Below are 22,472 nucleotides of genomic sequence, written 5' to 3' on the forward strand. Positions count from 1 at the left end.
TGAGGCTGTTCTGTGCTAGCAATCTGGAAAAAAATTCATCCTTAGAAAGGCTGGTTAGTTTGTTGGATTTATGTCAGAGGACAGCATGCGAGTCAGTAAAAACAAAACCAAAAAAACCCCACATAACTACCGATTTTGTTTTCCCTTCCGTAAGCGGACAGAACGAAACCAAGTCTCCCTATCTCTTCTGTAATACATTAATTTAATGGGAAGTCTACCTAAAAATTCCAATTCCCACTTCATTTTGCTCCTCCTTGAGGGTATGTCTCCTATATGAGGACAGTGACGCTACAGAAAGTTAACATAATTGTATTTTCGAATGACTACTAGCTACTCAGTTTGTTTTAGTAAGACAGAAGCATATTCTGTTATTACCAAAAAAAATGTGTTGTTGAAAGTGTAGAAGTTTAGAAAGACAGAAGTAATAAAATATCCTGATATATTTAACATACCTTCAAGGTTTTACACAGAAGAGAAAGCATCTATAGTAAAAGTAGTAACATTGTAACACTCACCAACACATTTTTCAGCCAGTTCTCCTAAGAAAGGATCTGACAGCTTGGGGTTCCAATCCCTGGTATGAATTTGTAAAATGTGCTTCCGTGCCTAATATAAAAAACAGAAGAAAAAAAAAAGAAAAGAAATATCAAAATTAGCAAGACAATTCCATGTCACAATATTTTTAGACAAAAATATTATTTATTCATGTGAATGTAAAATTATTTTACCTCATTTTGACACGTCGCTGACATGCATAAAATAGAACTTAGCACTCAAAAGTCTCTCAAGAGCAAAGGTTTTCCTTTCTTTTTTAATATCATGTATGCACTGTAATTTTTTTCAATATAGCAGTTGCACATTTTAATTGTCGTTTAATCAACATCATTATACATTAACTGATCAAACCTCATGTTCTATGAGGAATTATAATTTTCTAATTTAATTTTTAATTGCTGCACCTATGATTAACAGATTCTACTGACAAATGTCTCACCAATTAATTTATTGCAGAGTAGCATACTACATAAACATGAACTCCAAAACTATTTCATTTTAAAATTCTACAGAATCCAAACACACCTATCAATATGCAAAGTAAATTTAAAGTATAAATTCATGAAATATTATGGCTGATATTACAGAAGTCTAGAAAAAGGAAATGTTCCTGTTGTCTGGCTTTGTGTATACAACTGTTACGTGCTTAGCAGTCTACATGTCAATAAAGCTGTTTTCTCTTACCATAACTTCCAAAACCCCAGCAGTTAGGGGTCATTATACAAATCCATACAAACCCACAGGTTTTAGATCAGCAATTCAGTTTAATGCAAACGATTTATCTCTCTGTTTAGTTTTAACTATATTCTGAAGATTTGAAGTTCAGTACAACTTTACGTATACAATGCATTTTTACTAAAAATATCTTTATAAAATTAAACATTCTTACAAGTAAGAATGCATTTTATTACTTCATAAGCTTGGTTGTCAGGCATTCAAATTTTTATTATTAATAAACATTTCTAGTATATATGTCCTCCGTAAAGTTTTACCTTTTGATCAGGCAAGTTGAAAAGAAATTCCCTGTCAAAGCGACCAGGTCTCCTGAGTGCAGGATCTATAGAATCCAGTCTGTTTGTAGCACCAATTACAACTATTTCACCTCTATTATCCAGTCCATCCATTAGGGCAAGAAGAGTAGACACTATAGAGCTAAAAGAGAGTTTTCAAAAAAAGAATATGTAGGGAAGACTGCCAGAATTTTTGCTTTGTTAACTGCAAAATTCATAGTTTCAAAGGAAAAAAGCTAAGTCAAAAAAAAAAAAAAAACAGTTGCACAACTCTTTCAAGTTTCAAAACAAGGAAACTTTTAATATCATCTGTATTATACTTAGTATTATGACTCCAGCAGGGATTACATCCTTTAAATGTTTTGGGAAATGTGGGCTCAGGAAGCCATTTACTGAACAGAGTATGCATCGTCCTGTTTAGAGCAACTATAGTAGAAGAAAACTGAATCAAGCAGAAAGCTGCATCAAAGCAAAGGTTCCCATAACCTCCTTGTCTGCTGGCTTCAAAATTCCCTTCCTGACGCCCTCATTTAAACAGAGGGAGACATACACACAAATGCCACCATGTATAGAATGAAAGATAGAAGTGCATTGCCCTGAAAAGCACAGTAACACTGAGATTGAAGGCAGACAGGAAAAATCTCAGCCAGCAGAAAACTGATGTAAAAAACATTTTAAAAAAATGACACAATAGTAACTCAAGATAAACTTGCACACCCAGAAAATGATAGGGCTGTCCAGTTCATTTACAGAGCGTTACAATTCATCAGTTTAGAATTAACGTTTTTTCTGTTCTTCTGTTGGACTGGTAACAGACAATCTGTTTACACTACAAAACCAGCAACCAGAAGAAAGGCTGTGGAAATCTTAAAGTTAATAATGTGGTTGAAAGGTAATCTCCACTACAATTCCATTCCCAGCAAATTACAGTCTGCCTGAAGAACTGAAATGGTGACTTTTGATGCCAGAAAAAAATCAACAATCTGTTCTTTCCATTGTAAGTGGACTTACACAAAAGTAAAAACCTTTCTTGAGAACTGAGTAAAATTACACTTGAAGAGTTTACCAAGATAGTGTAAGATCTACCAAGATAATGGTAGCATACAAGAAATATTACCTGTGAATCTGATCTTGTCTGCTAGAACGGACTGGAGCCAAGCCATCTATTTCATCAAAAAAGATTATAGAGGGTCTCATCAAGTATGCCTGGTATGCAATGGAAAAAAACAAAAATTCACTGTTAATTCATAATTGATCCATCAACATTGAAAAACCATTTTATTATAAAGCATTAACACGCTAAACTAACACAGGTATTGAGACACCTTTGTTGAAAAATATCCAGTCTGAAAATAAAACCAAATTTTCAACTACAGCACTGTTTCAAAGCAAAAAGGACTGCATTCTCCTCTGAATAAGCAAGATGGCACCAGTGTATCAGTTTTACTGTGTGTTGGAGAGATTAGAGACAAACGGAGCTGTCTTATACTCAGTCACAGAGAACAGTATCTTATCTGCTCATAAACTGTTTGTTTAGACACCTGTGTCTGAAAACTGCATTTCACTGCTGTATGTGGCTCTCTCTTCTGTCCACCACCTTCCAAGCCAAATAAGGACAATAAAATACACACAACTGATGCAATCCTGCATCCTTCTCTATGTAGCATTTACCTTGAACATGCCAGTCAAACTCAAACTCACTGATTTAATTTTTTTTTCCCCAATTTTTACCCAAACTACTTTGTCTGTTTCATTAATGGACAAATCAGGAGACTTCTTCCTCAGATTTCAGGGCAAGAAAAACTGCTGTCAGCATTCCTTTATTTTTACATCTAAACACATAATTTGGACAAATCCTGTCCAATTTATGAAGATTTAGTTATCTAGTTTCAACTGCAAATAACTTTGGCTGCCTAAAACAAACAAAGAAACAAGTAAACAAACAACGTACAGACAAATTATGAAAAATACGTATTTTCCTCTAACCTGATCAAAAAGGAGTCGAAGCTGACGTTCAGATTCACCAACCCACTTACTGAGACAGTCCGCTCCTTTCCTCATAAAGAAAGCCACCTTTTTGTCTCCTTGACTGCATTCATTAGCTAGAGCTCTAGCTACCAAGGTTTTACCTGTTCCAGGAGGACCATAGAATAAACAGCCCCTGAAGATAAATGGATCAACACAGTCACAAACTCATTTTATGTCTCCTGAAAAACTCCAAGTCAAATTTTATAATGAAGACAGGGAGCCTGGAGAAGAAAGACTGAAGTTCTATTATTATTATTATTATTTAGTGTATTCAACATAATTCATAACATGTTTGGTTTATGCTTCAAATCAGTAAACCTTTGCTTTGTAAAAAACATTAATCAAAATTATATTACGCTTCCATAGGATTTTTTTACACAAGCAAAATACTTCCTCAAAAATTAAATCTTAGGTAATACTTGAATCAGTGTCTGTTACTTCTTTGGAGTATGCGTATCCATCTAAATCACACGCCAAAACTCCTGATAAATATTAAAACCACAATGTAACATTATTCAGATTACTTCTATAAAAGAAACATCAGCATTTATCCCGATTTACTAAAATATTTGGTAACATAATGGAAGAAAGGCAAGGTACTACTAAATAGAACACTTTGGAATTCTTTCTTTGATCAAATCACCAAGTTTAACTTCCTACCACAAGAAAAATAAACTAGAATTTTGTAACTCTTTATCCCACTTATTACATTCTGATAGACAAGTGGGGTAGCAAACATGTATGTCTATTTGAACTGAAAACACTTCAGGGAAAGAATCAATCTCCTATGGGTTTTCAAGACAAGCATTCTTCAGAACTTAATAAAATGAAATACAACAGTAAAAGTAAATACACCTACCTTGGTGGCTGAATTTTGAATTTTTCAAATATTTCTGGATAGAGAAGAGGAAACACTACCATTTCCTTAAGTGCAAGGATATGATGGCTCAATCCCCCTATACTATCAAAACGCACCTTAGGAAGAAAAACAAAGCATACAAAGCATGTACTGAAACACCTTTCCACAAAAGTACCTTTACTTACAGAATTATAGAATCATAGAATGGTTTGGGCTGGAAAGGACATTAAGATCATCTAGTTCCAACCTCCCTGCCATGAGTAGGGATGCCTCACACTAGACCATGTTACCCAAGACTGTCCAACCTGGCCTTGAACACTGCCAGGGATAGAGCATTTACCACTTCTTTGAGCAACCTATTCCAGTGCCTCACCACCCTCACAGTAAAGAACTTCTTCCTTAGATCTAATGTAAACTTCCCCTGTTTAAATTTGAACCCATTACCCCTTGTCCTGTCACTACAGTTCCTGATGAAGAGTCTCTCTCCAGCATCCTTGTAGGCCCCTTCAGATACTGGAAGGCTGCTCTGAGGTCTCCACACAGACTTCTCTTCTCCAGGCTGAACAGCCCCAACTTTCTCAGCCTGTCTTCATATGGGAGGTGCTCCAGCCCCCTTACCACCCTCATGGCCCTTCTCTGGACTTGCTCCAATAGTTTCATGTCCTTTGTATGTTTAAGACACCAGAACTTTGAAAATAAATTACAAACAACACTGCATTGATCAAGAGGAGTTCCATGAATTCTGAAAGTGTAAAAGAAGTTGAGAAAGTCAACTCTTGCCCACATGAGGTTTATTTTGCTTGCAATGTAACTGTGCCAGGGATACATGGACACCTACAGAGACCCAGGCTAAGGCTGAGAACAGCTTTGGAAAAAGTCGGAGATCAATGAGCTCATTATGAATTTACTTCAACTCTAATGAGAGGCTGTGGTGAATTATGGTTATGCATAACTGGGGGAAGGAAAATAAAAAGTTCTAACAAAACCTACCGATTTATCAACAATCATAGGGTCAACATCAGCCAAACTTGCCCCAACTTTCACACGTTCTCGCAGGATTCCACTGGCTAAGTCTTCTGCTCTAAAGTTTAAAGGCAGGCACCTGTTCAACAAAAAATCCACCAAATAAATATCGTTCTGGTTTGATCATTTTGCTACAATGGGAAGAACTAAGAGATTAAATGCCTTCTACTCCCTAAAGATATAACCTCCCTGGATTGATAAGGTAAACAAAACTAACCTTTTTATTGTGGCAATTATTCTTGTACATCTGGAAGTTCCTTAAATAAAAAGTTAGTTTTACGTTTCCATAGAGGTATTTCAATCTGAAGAACTAGGCTGCACAGACTATTTTGATTAAACACAGAAGAAACAAAGTTGATGAAAAGAACAGGACACTCTCCCCTGACAGTGAGGAACTGTGTACGTTCAGTATGGCTAGAAAAGGATTAACAGGACAAGGAGAACAGATTTATAAAAATATAGCTCATTAGAGTCCAAAGAAAAGAAATATTTCTGGCAGACCAACCATAACTCAAGCCGACCTGTACCAGCTTCTTAGTGTATATGAAGAAGCTTTAAGCTCCTACACAGATATTGCATAAAGGCCAAATACACAGATAAAGGGAGGAAGAAAGGTACCAAGAAGATACAGGTTATACTTGGATCTACACTTAGTTGTACATTGATGGAATTGCTCAGGATGAAAAAGGGGTCAGTGTGGCAGACAGAAAAGATGGAAAAAAGATGAGAAAACGCTTTTTTTCCCCTGTTCTGTTCTCCAACTATTGTATCTCTGGCAGTAAGTATATTTACTGATATACCTTATAGATCCTCTACTTTTACATAACTGGTGAATAAATATAAGGTCAAAACAATATGCACTGAGTATGAGTATGTATTGTTACACAACAGGAAGAGAGAAGAAGACGACTAGCACTGGGAGTACAATTGAACTAAATTGGACCAAATATCACCAAGAATAAAAATCTATTTTAATTGACAGAAGTTGTTTGTCTTACAACCCAACTGAATCAGATATTCTTATCTTTCCATCTTTCTATCACTATTGTTAATTATATACTCGTAAGACTTCAAATCTATGTTAATATATAACCAGGAATCCTCCTAAACTGTGTCTGCAGGTGATTACAGGCAGAATCAAAAAAAGTCTGCAGAACTGATAAACATTATAGAATAGTTCTACTTGTTTTCTGACGAACAATAAAAATCAAATCCTCCTAAAGATCAAGGATGTTTTGATACCTATTTCTTGCTCTGGCCATGCTTTTAGATTTTCTTCTTTCAAAACGTTCTTCATCTGAAGAGGTTGTATCACTGCTGTGAATGGCATGCTTCTTTCTCCTATTGAAGTGGCAAAATGAACTCAGTCCTTTTTGCAGTAGAATGACACATTTTAATTCTTTTATAAAAAACAAAATTTAAACAGCAAGTACAGTACAGTTCAGGTTTAAGATGCATGCAAATTTTAGTTTTATTAAGTATCAAAATAATCTCAATGGGGAGTAACATCTGATTTCAACATGACCACTACTAAAACAGTAGATCCCCATAAGATACGTGGTCCAGTCCATGTTACCTCAGCAAGTGTGACTGAGTATTCAGACAATAAGCTGCTCGAGTTCATCAGGCAGCAACTGTACTTAGGAAAGCTTCCAGCCACATCAGGATGTCCTTACTCAGTCTGGTGCTTCCCTTTAAGTATTCTTCGAACAAATTCCGTATTTCCTAAAGCATATGGTCTCTTTTTATGAGGTCATTAATTCTGAGTAGCAGAACAGTTTTACAAAATACTTGTACTGTAGTTTAACTTCTGCTCTGAATCTAAGTATAATTATTCAAAGTCTGCATGAACTATTTCTTATTTTACTATGACAATATTTCAGAAAACTGAGTATTTCAGAAATATTAGAGAATGTACATTACATTTTCTGTACAAAAAGGTGCTCAGCTTGATATCAGTTTGAAAAAAGTCAGCAACTCTTTTCTGTACTTGCAGCACCCCTGTCTCCATTCTGTTTATCACAAACCTTCTACTGGTATTATGAAGTACTATGAAATTCATTTTTGTGTGCTGATCAGGATCTGAACCCAAGATACAATTCAACACACACAAGTGTGAATGAACTGTACAATCACTGATGAGCATTTTGAAAATCAAAAGCTAACAGAAACATACTGAGAAAAGCAAACAACAACGTACCAAAGACTGTCACTTACCTGATATGGCTTCTTCTTGCAGGAGATCTGTGAATATCAAACAGTGTATTTTCCCTCTTTTTCTGATGAGCTGGCACTAAGTAAGAGAAGTTGCATGTTTGTAACATCAATTACAAAAGAATAATAATCTGAATGAGGAACTAATGTAAATGCAGCACAAAAGTGCTGAATTATTGCTTTACCAATCATGTTACTGAAGGGGGAGAGGAGGAAAAACAAAACTCTTATGCTTTGTTTCACAGAATGTAATTCATTCAGGGCACCAGCATTTTTAGTTTATTTGCAGGGCATGAAACCACCACATACAGAAACCTCTTCACAGCTGGTAATAATGGATGCCTTGAAATTTCTCTGAACAAATGAAGCACAGCTTTTCTCTATCACAGACTCAATTTCCAAGCTGCCTTAAGATAAAGGACACCACATACAACACTAATCTAAACAAAATATGCACAGAATACATTATTTTAAACAAAAGTATTAAAATGTTCAAAATCAAGAGAAACTACGCTGAATCCTGTATGGCTCCTTAACGGTATGTCCTGTGAGGAACGGCTAAGGACACAGGGTTTGTCCAGTCTAGTTTGCAGAAAGGAGGCTGAGGGACAACAGCTTCCTAAGGAGAGGAAGAGGAGAGGGAGTTGCCAATCTCGCCTCCCTGGGATCCAGTGACAGGACATGTGGGAATGGTTCAAAACTGCATCAGGGCAAATTCAGACTTGACATTAGGAAATGTTTCTTTGCTGAGAGGGCTCTCAAACATTGGATTAGGCTTCCTAGATAGGTGGTCGATGCCCCAAGCCTGTCAGTGTTGAAGAGGCATCTGGATCATGCCCTTAAATGCTTGTAACTTTTAGTCAGCCTTGCGTTGCATGGGAACTCAGTCAGAGATGAAGAGTAGTCATCCAACTTTTCCCTTCCCACACCCATGGTATTCTCGGAGGTCAGCAGAGCAGGACTCCATGAGCACTGTCTAGTTCCTCACCTATTGGAGGGGCCTGGTATCTTTCAACAGTTTTTCTCTGTCTGAGATTATATGGCCGATCATTTTCTTCTCCCTCAGCTTCTTCTACTTCTATATCTCCATCTTCTTCCTGAGACTCTGTTGGGGCGAAAAATATTTTCAGAACACTTCTACTTGATGCCAGAGCTATCTTCATCCTAAAAATTAACATTGCAATGGTCACTGAGAATTATTCCCCCTCATATTAATTAACACAAACTGGCAAATCACTGGAAATTTGAAGATAAATCTACAGCAAATTCCTTCTAGTTTCCCCATAGAAAGTTGTGGAAAAACAACAGAAAGAAGAATAAATGCAGTCAAATTAGTTTTAGTTGTGAAGTATCACTTCTACTACCTTTTCTTCAGTAACTATCCTTCAAATTAAGAATAATGTCTTTTGTCTCTTTTCCCATGGGAGCCTCAGAAAATCTAGTATTTGACACAGCATGAAAATAAGTACAACTTTACTAGGCCCAATAACATTTTTACACAAAGCAAATAACACGCTGTATAAAGGTCCATCTATTAACAGGATCAGACTTTCTGTCCATGGATCTCAGAATTAAGACTACATTCTTATTAACTGCAACAGACCGTACCTCTCCCAGCAGTTTCAGTTCAAAATCAAGATACACTATGCTGAACCCTGTATGGATCCCTGAAGTTCGAGTCTGATTTCTTAAGGAAGCCAAGTAGGCTGTTGACCATGCCATCAAAGTTAGCCATAATCCCTTCTTTCTCAATACTTTTTGAATCCACTAGCCAGTTTAATCCAAACTTTTAAAGGAAAGTAGAATTTCAAATGCAGTTGTATGTCTACAAGCCTTCTAAAATTCAGTAAATGGATAGAAAACAGAGACTTTAATTAATACATTTCCCAAACGCAGGATGCAGAACTATTACACATTCCTCCTGGTAATGGTCACCTAGCATACAAGAAATAGCAAGCCAGTTAGAATATGCATAGTTGTAAGCCTACATGCATCACATCCTGGCTTCCACCAGAAGATTGTTATACCGATTATTAGGAAAGTTCCAATTACTTACTGTTACAAAAAAGAGGAGTATGGAAACATAGTATATAAAAATGTAGAAAACAGGCTTCGTTTTGATACTTTCAGATAAACTTGCTTTTGTTTAAAGAAAAATATGTAGAGATCTCCAAAACTTCTTGTACTTTACTGCAAATAAGTACTTATTTGTAGTACTGTACTTTACTGTATTTGCAGTACAGTACTGAAGTGTACTTATTTGCAATAGTCTTATAATTGTTCTATTTAATAACTCCAAACCCATATCCAAAACCAAATTACTTTCTGTAGTGCAATATAGGGCTATCTTGCATTGAGAAGAGCTTTGGGTTTTAAGTATTTCAGACAAACCCTTACAATTCTTTACAACCCATACCTTCTTCTTCCCCTTCTGTGGACACTTCATGGTGGTTCTGAATCCCATAGCTATTTCTCCTCAGTGATTTCCTCCTTCTTTTCACTCGAGAATACATATCCATGTTTTCCTGGAATAAAATTCACATACACCCCCATCAGTACCGTCCCATGTCGCTCAATGTTAGCCTGCAGTTCAGTAAGCAACACTCCACACAATCTCTATCGCCTAAGTGTTTTTCAACAAAGCCCTCCACAGGTAGACTACAAAACCAGTCTCATTTCATAAGTTTCTCAGATAGTGCCTAAGTCCATCTAATACACAGTTAACATCAGTATCAAGCCGGTTTAGGGAACAAAGCACGTGACAGTCCCTGGTCCTGTTTTCAGACTACCAGAGTGTGCTTCAAACCAAAGGAGAACCACCACAGTACATCATGAGAGCACAGCAGTCAGTTCAGCAATAAAGAAAACATTATTTAGTATATATTATTAATACTGTTCTGAATTTATCAAGTTTTTAATGTTATCCACTGAAGAGGATTTGAAACCTTTTAATGGAGCTACAGACAAATGCATAGAGACTGCAAAAACAAATGCACTTCCCTTTGATATTACTTTTATCCAAGATCTGGGACACTCCGCACTTACAAATTCTGTATCTGTCCACATCCGTAGCCGTTCTACTTCCCCAGACCGCCTATTTCTCCTGATGTTAATATTATCCATTTCCTGTAGGACAGCTTCAGCAGTACTAAAATACATGCAACAGTTAACACAAAAAAATTTAGTCTTAAAATAGTAGACATGCACAACTTTTTATATAACATCCATCAACTTAACACACAGACCTTGGCTATCCAAGATCTACAAGTCAACTAAATATACAAATTAATTAAAATCTGAAAATTTTAGGATAGCTACTTGAATTTATCAATTAACAACAAAACCAACCATAATAAGGAAAACTGAAAGATGAACCTACAGAATACAAGCAAAAGAAGAAATGCTGATGCTATTAAAATTCAAGGTTCAAATCAGTCTGCAGCTTCTTAAACATCTTAAAAAATTTTTTTGCTCAGTGTAAATTGTAGCACATAAATTTGTAACTGCTTAGATGTTAGATTAGGTGTCAAATAAGATTATGTTTCTAGAATAAGAAAGTAAAGCCTTTTACCTACATAATTACAATACTGGGAAAGCAATTAATGCCTCCACCCCATAAGCTTTACAGCTTCTTACCCTGGCCTCAGAAAGTCACTAATACATAAAGGTTTGGGTTTTTTAAATGTTAAATCAATAACACCTAGAATTTCATCATTCAGCATGTGACCTCACTACCATTTCTCTTCTACTATTTAATTAGTCTAAATTTTCATTATCTGAAGTATTTGTAAACAGCTGTCAAAACCATGGAGGTGTATAAATAATAACCTTGGCCAAGATGCTCCATTGCTAAGGAAGAAAACTAGAGAGTATTACCCAGGCCAAGTCAATTATTTGGCCACCTGTCCTGAACACCAAGTTACTGCTTTCCACAGATATCATTGGAGACTTCCACTGGAATTCTACTATAATTTTATAATAATTGTAAGAAGGCAGGAACTTTCACTTCCTTTCTTTCCAGCTGTTTAAAAGTAAATCTAAAGGGTGAAGCCTGCCTAGAAAGAAGTCTGTAAAGTTCTAGTTACAGAAGATGGTAAAGTCGAGATTTCATTATGGATGTCCCTCTCAGTTTTAAACAATTCTTCTAAAATATCTGTCATGTGACATAACCATTTCAAGTAAAATGATGTGGCAGTTTGCTACCAAAGAAAATAGGGTTGGAGGGACCTGGAAAAGCCCACCTGCTCTGCCAGGCAAGAACAAACTACACAATACCTAAATCATTCCTGACAGACATTTGTCTAACCTGTTCTTAAAAATCTCCAGTGATTATGGGACACGCTGTTATCAGTGTGAAGGGTACAAGTTCATATACAGACTTCAGTACCATGATCTTATCAAATTACAGACTTCATGGCAGACTTTTTCCTATTGTCAATGTGGAGAGGGACATTCAACTGCAACTAGAAAAAATAAATGTAACTCAATGTAAATTTGTAAACTGATACCAAGTACTTACTGAGCAAATTGAAAAAGAAGATTAAATTAATAAAGGTTCAACAGAATGCATTTAACAATAAAGATCATACTTGGCAAGTAAATGTTTGTTTAAATCATTTTCCAAGAGCAAGCAGTCTCTCACAGATGTGACTATTAAAATCCATTTTACAGGTGGGAAAATGGTAACGTATTAAGTGACCTGCCCAGGGCCACACAGAAATAATATTTCAAGAAAAGTATTTCTGGCTCCCATTCCTATGCTCAGACCAGACCGTGACTCCCTCTCTGACCTACTTTGTCTGCACAGTAAATGCCAAAAAGTGACACCCACCCTGTGTGAATTACTAACAAATGGTAAAAACAAAAACAAAAACAAGCTACGAACTTTTGGTATTTTATGATCAAAATCATACAAGCAAAATCTAGAACGCTTCCAAGCACTGTTGCTGATCACCAATTTACATCACATTTAGGGTATCACTACATAAACAGGTTACTAAGAAACAAACTACAGTGTGGATTTACAGCATGTCAGCCACTCTGCAATAACTGCCAACATACACAGTTTTATCCAGGTGTAAACACAGAGTAGCTTACTCCTCAATGGAAGTCTGGTAAGTTGCTTTGCATTTAGAGCATGGATAACACAGGCAGTTACAGCACAGGACCCAGCCTGTAACTCAAACCACAATCTAGCTTACCTCAATGCTAATACATTCCCAGAGTAAAACACATAGATGGCACTGGAAGACAAGGTTTTCTAACTTTAAAAAAAAATCATTAAGATGCTTTGTGAATACAACTGAAGTATCCCCACATACCTGTTTACTAGCTGATCAAACAATAAACTCTGATTCAAAGTTTCAAATCTGTTTTTCCTGGACCGACAACTTTTTCTGACTTCTATATCTCCGTTTATGCAAGCATGGTCCCCATCTCCCTTTTTTTCCCCTCGAAGGGGGTGGCTTTTGAGAGCTAAGAGAAATTTGTATTACTACTTCAAAATGCAGGAAACAACATTTTCACAAATAAGAATTAGTAAGAGAATACTTTGCAAGGACAATAAAACAAAAGTTATGGAGCACAGTATAAGCACTCATATTCACTAAAGAAATATATTTTTTAACTTCCTATCATAGTTATTTTACAAGCTATTTCTTCAGACTCAAGCTTGTTTCCTTATATGATAATCTTATTTTATTATGAAAATTTGGCATTCAAATATCCATTTAATATTTTTAAGTTAAAATCAACACTAAAATGCACACTTGGCCCCCAGTTTCAACCCTTAGTCTTTCAAGTACAGTATCAAAAGGTCAGATATAACATATTGATTTCACAAGCAAATCTATACCAGCTACTCTGTACAGTGCCATACAAAAAGAGATCCCACTCCGGATTGTTCCTCAGGCATCACAATAAATAATAAAAATACCAAATATGCTTATGGGTTAACATATAGAGCCAACACAGAACTAAACGAGACAGAATTGATGAAAAAGGGACACGAAAGACAAAGCGATTTTAGCTGAGATATGCAATGAGGTGGCAAGTTTGTAAGGTACAAGCATATAGGAAAAGTGTTTAAGGTAGCAGGAGCTGCAGACAAGGCAGGTCTCTCTAAAGCAATAGCAGGGTTATGTAAAGAACCACAAAAGGCCAAATTTTAAATGAGCAAAGAGAGTAAGTAAATTAAAGAGACCAGCTGGGAGAGGATGGCCAAAATTGGTTCATAACAGTAAATTTGGGAATTAAGGAAAACATCACGATTGTGGCCAAGAGGTCTGAATTGAGAAGAGAAATGGAATTTCATCTAAGAATGTTCCCCATGTCCATAGAGAGCATCCAAGATGTTGACAGAAGAAAACTGAGCCAAAACAATAACTTCTCTGCTCAAAATGGTCAGAGTAATCAGTAAAGTTATCAAAAATATATGCAACTGAAAATCATTGACATAAATTGTTAAATGTAAAAGTAGATAGAAGAGGTCCACTGTAATACACTTACATAAGCTACGTCCATTTGGAAGTGTAGCACCAGGCTGAGAAGTTAACCTAGGAAACAATTGTATTAGACACACAAATAATGTTAACACTCTTTTGCCAAGCAGAAGTTATACTGTGAAAATAAACTTTAAACACAGAATGTTACACCATATACTATGACTTCAAAATCTTTGTGACATGTAGCCTCTGAAGAGTCTGCTTCATGCCCAACATTGGAATGAGGACAAAATTGCCAAATACCAATTATATGAATCCCCCCAATTATCTAAACATCTCTTTTATTAATCCCTCCAGTGTTCCCTCATGCCACGTCCTACTATTAACTCTCCCCTTAAGTTTCAGACCAGAAACTTAATATAGCTCTTCAAAGGCAATTATCATTCAAACACTTTGGATAAACCAGTAGAAGCAACAAAACTTTGGGGAAAAGGCTCAGCAATTCAAGATAACTATTAGACCCACAGCTTTGGATGCAAAGACATGTCACAGTGGGTTCTACATGAGTAACGATAAGAGTTGCAGTATGCTGGCCAAATTTTCATTTGACATAGCAATCTAAATTCTCCTAGCCACATTAAGTATCTTTTTATTTCTCAGCATTTTTAACATGTACCAGTCTACGCTTATAAACAAAAGAAATAGAAGGTGCATGAGTTTCAGTACATTCACAGATGACCATGGCACATAATATGCTATATTTAATATATTCTGTTATAAAAGGGAAAAACAAGCAAAAAAAGAGATCTATTTTAAGATTTACATAGTTTTTAAATATAATTCATCCCAGCAGATGTCTAATAGAGAATTACAGTCATTCTTACATACAAAGCATTGCAAGAATGATTTTGATTTTTACATAAATATGAAATACACAGCTGCAAAAGAATCAGTATTAAATGAAAGGTCAAGGCCCAGGAACATACTGTCTTATAATTACTTGTAATCATGTGAAGAACCTTATGAACACTGGAATGTTTTGTAAAATATTATTAATCAGAGTTATAAAACGAAACTAATTGCTTCTCTTTCAAGTTATAAAAATGTGGTAGGATTGAGGCTATATTTACTAAAATACAGTAATTTACTTGAGTCCTTATAACCAAAGAGAGGCTGAAAACAACAACGGAAAGAAACTTGACCATTATCCATTCCACAGATGATAACACTGATTTCCTAATTAAAATATGTCTTCTTATAGCTTGAGTACATAAAAATACCAATTAAGTCACTAAATTCGGATGTATGAAGAAACTAGAATTCAGACTGCATCTCAAAATTACTTTCCATTTTTGCACAAATACACATAGAAAGAAAACACAAAGATGAGAGGATTGATGTAGCCCACGTCCATAGTCTTTTTCCACTAAAAGAAAGTTGTATGAAAACAACACTCTTCAAAAGTACTCTTGAGCATGAGCTGCAGCTCACTGCAGAAATAGCATAAGCAGGTTAACGATACACGAAAAATTGGTATGAATTCATTTTTCTCTTGGCACCAAGTTACCTGGACTGTCCAGTTGAGATGCTCCATTCCTCTCGCTGCCCAGTACTGCGTGATTTTGATTTGTCTTTGCACACAGGATCAGCATGTTTTGAGGTACGTTTGGCGGGAGGAGATACGTGGCTATCACTCAAACTAGCATCACTACCTTCATCTTTCTGAAAAGTAAAAAACATCAGGCCATACTTAATTGCCTCATTTTTATGTAACCTAAGAGAAGAGGAGGAAACTACAGCTTAGTAAAAGGGAAGTCTCTATCGCCAGCTTGTATGAAATACTAAAAATATTTGTTCTGAAAATATTACCAGAAGCTGTAAGAATATTGAATTTTAAATATTAAACTATTCTATAATACTTCACATATATTTCTGAACACACATTCAGTTTCTCTAACTCACTATATTTTGCATATCATACATGACACTGCTACGGTTACCCTACTTGCAAAAGAACTAATAGTGCAGTAAAGAGAAAAAAGGCCTTAGGAAAATTAAGATATGTAGAAACACAGCATGAATTTATTCTACTGACATTATCTGTGCCATTAAAATGCTTAAACAGTCACATTATGCTCTTCCTTCTTGTAAGAGTTTTGCAAGACCCTGTTCTCTTCTTTAGACTGTCAAACACAAATAGGACTAACTGCAAGTGCACTTCATACTTCCATGGTGCTTTTTGTCTAATGTGTTCATTAACAGCATTATACACACCAACAACATTAGTCTTAACACCAATAAGAATCACCTACACACTATCAGAGGGGTTTTCTGTCATGCTTATCAGGGGTAATGTATACAGAAATTCAAAGACAGTAGCAAGGGATTACTTCAGAGCTGCACATAAGAAATGGTCAGACAGCAAATTTTGGAGGATCTGCTTCTGTTACGGTGAACTACAAAAAAAATTAAAATCAAGATTCTATAAATTCATACATAATTTATAATTGTAGCTTACGGAAACTGTCTTCATTGAAAACTCTAAATATCCTCCCTTGCAACGACAGAGTAACTAATTTCCAAATATGAAGGTCCAGGAATTGTCAGTAAGTGCTTAAGAACAGAAGATAATTTTACTTATATGCAAGGAGATAATCACAGAAGGTCCATTTGTTCATCATGCTTATTAATAACAACAATCTGATTTGTACTCCAGATAATTCAACATCCTGATGTCTCACGTACTCAAGAAAATTAAAAAGAAAAAAAGTCTTGTTCTGAAGAGAGGAAGACAGACTATCACAGCACAGTACTTAAAAAGTGGCAAAGCCTAAAAAAGCCCAAATGTACAGGTGCAGCTCGACAAGACAGCTCAGCACCACTGAACCTTGGGACTGGCCCATGCACACCCTACCTGGCTGCACCACTCCAACTTCCTTTGAACTTCCTCTGATGTTTCTTTGACCCACCACAGATGAAACCCACTCAAAAGTTCATACTCCTCTGGTTATATTAGCTTCCTACCCGGTTAGTAGGAAGTTAGTGAGGTGAATAATTTCACTGAGGAATCAGACAAGTAAAAAGACAGTGCAAGAAAAAAACCATGAGGTGAGGACAGGACCACTGCCTACAGGAAGAGCAAGCTGTGAGTGAAACAGGCTGCCTGCAATATGACTTAACATTTTGTCCCCCACTATGTATTATTAACAAATATTAACTAATATTAAATACTTACAATACTAATAAATACTGTATTCATTATGATATAATCTTTATTTACTGAATATGCTACATGTGGGCTTTATTTATAAACCCACATAAAAAAAAGGTATTTTCATAACTCTGCAACTCCAAAATACCAACTTTTCACAAAATTTTAATAGTGCACATATTTTCTGCTGAGTTCTGTAAGCATTTGTGTATGTACTTTTTGCTTTAATCAGCCACATGTTTATTTGTGTGCTTAAATACATCATTGCTAAATCAATTTTAGTAACTACTTACTGAAACTACAAGAGCTACCCTGTGCGGGACAGAAGCAGAGTTTCAAGGTAAGCCACAGAACCAGTTTTAAACCGGCTAGGCAAGACAGAGAAAATGAAACTAAGGAAGAGGAACAAGCATATAATGAAGCTTTACAAGGGCTAACATTAAAGCTATTTTGTGAGCAGTGAAATTAATAATGCACAGGTTCCTATACCTCATCTTTCTACCTCTTCCCATGCAAAACTCCTAACTCCTCCCAGGTCTCCTGTGTCCACCTTTCTCTGCATTTCCTCCAGCTACCTGCCTCTGGTCCCAAGTCTCAAAATTAACTAGTATTCCTCATTTGTCCTATCCTTTTATTGGTCAAATGCAACGCAGCAATGTAGTTACTTTGGAGTTACGTGCATGTCAAGTGGCCAGCTGGCAGGTAAGCCAAAATATCAGCGATTAACCTGGAGACAAAATCAACTACATCAGGTCTCCCTCTGCTACTGAATTACCAATATTCACAAAATTTATAAATGCTGAGTATCTTTGAGATCTCTAAATCAGTCAAATGAACAGATACTGGCCAACAGCTTCAAAAACTGGGAGGGGAGGCTAACCATCAGTGTGATCACATCGGTGCCATTGCCTAAGGAGCTGGACTAGTAATGAAGGGGTTTACTTAACGGAGGTGATAATTCCTGGTTATTCTTTGTTTAGAATACTATTTTCAGTTGGGCTTTATTTGTCTGCATATTAACTGTACAGAGTAATTTAGCAGGTACAAAGCAAGTCTAAATTTTAAGACAGTTAAGCCCAAATATTAATTTAAGTTAGGATGCCTGCTGTAGTAGACGCTCTAACATGCAAAAAGTTTTACCATGAAGCAGTGACAAAGCTACTACAATGAGAAATCACTGTGATTTTAGATGTATCTAGTAAGAATCCAAGCTCCATTTTCCAGTTAACAATCTTAAAAATTCAAGCTCTAAGGAATCAAATCACACCTAGTCTGCCATCCAGAAATCTCACCTACCTACAGTAAAATACCGAGATGGAGCTTTCACTACACTCAAGAGATTAGCCAAATTGGGATATGCTACAACAAGAAAAGAAATTAATTTCAGTTTGAGAAGCCTTTTCAGAGAGCAGTCTATCCACTGCTTCCTCCCATTTATAGCAAAAGAGGTCTAATGATTCCACTGCACTCAGCTTGCTCCCTCAAGTAACTGGGTCTCAAACCATTTATACGTTTTATGATTAAAAATAGTACTTCAGTTCAACTCAGAAACTTGTTACTTAACAGTACACAGATCATGAAAATGTTCTGGGACTAGAAAGAGTAATGTATGATACAAGCTTCAAACTTAAAAATTAAGAAATTAATAATGCAATTGCAGAAGTAGGAACCAATGCACTGAACTCCAAGCTCCTAATGAAACACTGGCACTGAAGCAAACGCACTCACATGCTGAGAGAATGCAGAGAATATGAATTAATAAAATCTTAATCATGTCATAAATTGCCTGAAGGCATACCAAAGCCACAAAGAAAAAGCAAGCATGGAAGAATCAAAAAATGAGTTTACGTAGTGTCGGGTAGCACAAAGAGGTAAACAATATTTACTGCAACGGTATTGATCTACCAGAAACGAGACCCACCAAATTCAAGCTGTAATCCAGAACAACCAGAATCCAGCACAGCTTCCCACGGAAAGCACTTTCAGTACAGTGAGTAAGTAAATAACTGGAGTTAACAGGATACAATCCACGGTCTAGACTGGCAAAACAGTCTTCATTATTTTTGGATTCAAGAGTAAAATGGAATGTGACAGGTGAATGAATACTGCACTTTCACTGTTGAGCTAAGATTCAACAGCATGTCTTGCAGAGGTAGTGGGCAAACACTGGAAACACACCTTCACTGAATGCAGTTGACTGCTGGTAGCGCTGAATCTAGAAACAAAATCTAAAATGAGTAAGTAAATAAAGCAGTAAGATAAATATAGCTGCATAGTTACTCGTTTTCTCTACTTTTTATGAAAAGGAGAAAGATGGAAAACGTGTTTATAATACACACATTCATGAACAAGCTATAAAAACACTGCTATACAATATTACCTGTAGTCTCTTCCATATCCATCCCTGAATTTCAAAATAAGAATTTGATCCTAACAGAGCTTAATTTATAGGACAGGCAAGTCCTTAAGTTTTGAAAGAGCACAAACTAGAAATAAGTTAACAAAACTGACAACTTGTTAATCTATCCTTTTAGGGAAAAAGTGACACCACCAATATAGCCTTTCAGTGTGACTGAAGGACACACATACAAAGGGAGGCCTCACTGACAAGGGCTTGCCTTCAGCTGTGTCACAGGGACCACCCAGTTAAAGCATGATAGCTGATTAATTTTAAAGTCAGAATACAAAGATCACTTCTGGCATAGTGAAGGGGAGTCCATTTCTTCTGGTTTTTAAGCTGAACCTCCCGGCCAAGAGAATATCCAAAGAACTCCTCGCTACACTGCTGGTCTCAACGCTCCAAGATCCACAAGTCTTGGTAAGACAGGATGAGTATGAACCACTTCTATTCCTGTCATCTTTAAGTACACGAAGGCAAGTTCGTCGAGTTTTTGAGTAAGGGCTGACATTCAAACCACAACCACACCTTGCAATTTCTGAAAAAGACTCCATCTGGTTTGCCACAGGTTCGGCTGTAGTAAAACACAGGCATGCAGACATGAATATTTGACTTTTCCACCATGGTCAAACTTGCTCTCCTTGCCATCCACTTTGTGGGTCACACCCTTCTCATAAGCCTCTGACACACCCTGAAAGTTAGCACAATTGCTCATGCAACTTCACAAGTCAGACATGAGAGTTTCCAACCTAGTGTCTTAAACCTTTCAGCATCTATGTTTTTCTCTTTGCTATGACCTCTTCCTTTGTCTAAGACATGAAATTAAGACACAATAACATTCAATCTTCAACTGATCCATGCTATTCCTCTGCATTTTGTTAGAAGTACATACTATTTTAAACAGTTTTTCTTTTTGCCCCACTGACAAGCACAAAACACCCCAAAATTTACTTTTGTCTCAATAGTAACATTTTCAAGAAATTTGCTTTAGCTACAGGTTTTCAAAAGTCTCTGCTTCTAACTTCAGTTTATTCTTTGCTTCTGATATTTAAAATAACTTTTTCCTGACTCTCTGAAAAGACAATGACTTGAGACATCTCGATCTATTTTTACTAACTTTGGAGAAACTGAAGCCAGGTCCTACAGTTGCTCCAACCAAAATTTAAAATGTACCTTGTGAATAACAATGCATCTTCTCAGATGTCCAAGAATATTAATAATGTGGATTAATATTTTAAAAGTACAAGTGAAAAAAATCCTATCTACCTTTTCCCCTAACAGGCAAAGTTTTGTGAAAATAGGCTGTGCATAAAAAGAAATGCAATACATATTCAGGGATATTTAATGCATTTAAATAAACATTTTTATCCCAATGGTATAAAAAGATAAAAGTTGTCTTCCAAAACCTTCACTTAATGAAAAAATGTGATTGTGTCCCTCGTGTACCAATTAGTTAAGCTGATCACACATCTTTGCCCTCAGATAACCTCGCTCTCAGTTAACAAATAACTTATTTTTTCTGTGTTTGAACTATAACATCATTGCAAACATACCAATAAAAGACACCAAAAACACTCTCTATCTTTCTGTCCAGTGATTCTGGATAAACCACTTGCTCCCTTGTGTATCGGTTTCTGCAAAGGTAAAAAGTATGGATTAAAACATGAACTTCTACAAATTTATCACATTAAAGATCTACTTCAAGATCTATTGATGAAAGTTAGGTAAGAGCTAGGTATCCTTCCTAGCGCATTTTTGGGCTAGGCATAATAAGCAATTAAAAAAATCAAAAGGCTTCACAATCTCTTTGAGATATTTTTAGTTTTACTCTTATTTGGTTCCAAGTCCTAGTAACTAGATCAAACAAATTTTCTACCATGACTGCAATGTCATCTGACCAGAATCTAACATATCCCTTCCCTTCAAATCCTAAATTCCCCACTTTGCTATACAGTGTCTTCACCAAAAAGAACAAACAAACAAACAAACAAAAAAAGACTAAATCTGTCCTTTATGGTCATTACAAATTTTCAGTAGCTGAAACGCTCTCAGCAGCATGCTCAAACTAAGGACCACACCTTGCCTTACACATCTGCACTATATCCTAATTTCAGGATGACACATTGCACGACCCACTCTCTCCAGCACCAGCACATCCTAAGAATCTCCTCTTCCCTCCCCCCACCCCAACCCACATTATCCTGTCGAATGCCTTCAGCCCCTCTTCTATGGGAAGACTGGCTACCTGCTTGGTGGGAAGAGGTAAGACCTGATACACTTGTCTGGGGGAAGCCAGTAACATGACTCAACTTGAGGATGCATAATACAGCAGGCTGTATTTATGTCTGTACAGTATGTACGACCACATGTTAAACATCTACCTTTGTGTCCTAAAAATCCAGTGTAAGTATACTGCCCATGCCTTCAAATGACAAGAAGCTGGGGGGCAGGGGGAGGGAATGTATTTCCTTTAAAGTGTATTAATTACCTTACTAATAACTTCAAGTTTCATTAAGGGCCATATGTGTTAACCTTACTGATAGCTTAAGAAGAGCTAAAATTGGCCTAGAAGAACCCATCTCTTAGTTGCAGTTCTCTCATTTTCACTTGTTTGCACACAGTCATTTATCAGACATTGGCTTTCCACAAGTGTTAAGGAAAACTAACAAGATTCATGCTTAAGTGCTTGATGAACTTGGAATAAACAACTATTAATGCTGTATTTCATTGA

The 22,472-nt window shown here is 36.3% G+C and overlaps 1 protein-coding gene across 1 annotated transcript; it reads right to left on the reverse strand.

The window, feature by feature from the left end:
- Positions 1-466: 466 nt before the first annotated feature.
- Positions 467-15,854, reverse strand: LOC104399483 (ATPase family AAA domain-containing protein 2B; the record flags this gene model as incomplete). Its single annotated transcript, XM_010016048.1, has 14 exons — positions 467-606; positions 1,548-1,707; positions 2,683-2,771; positions 3,552-3,726; positions 4,453-4,568; positions 5,443-5,554; positions 6,718-6,816; positions 7,693-7,768; positions 8,678-8,794; positions 10,106-10,214; positions 10,735-10,837; positions 13,011-13,164; positions 14,197-14,243; positions 15,700-15,854. Coding segments are annotated over 14 exons (1,652 nt in total), but the record flags the coding sequence as incomplete, so codon positions are not given.
- Positions 15,855-22,472: the final 6,618 nt, after the last annotated feature.

Source organism: Nestor notabilis, unplaced genomic scaffold, assembly GCF_000696875.1.
Source record: "Nestor notabilis isolate BGI_N333 unplaced genomic scaffold, ASM69687v1 scaffold15580, whole genome shotgun sequence".
NCBI classification, from domain to species: Eukaryota; Metazoa; Chordata; class Aves; order Psittaciformes; family Psittacidae; genus Nestor; species Nestor notabilis.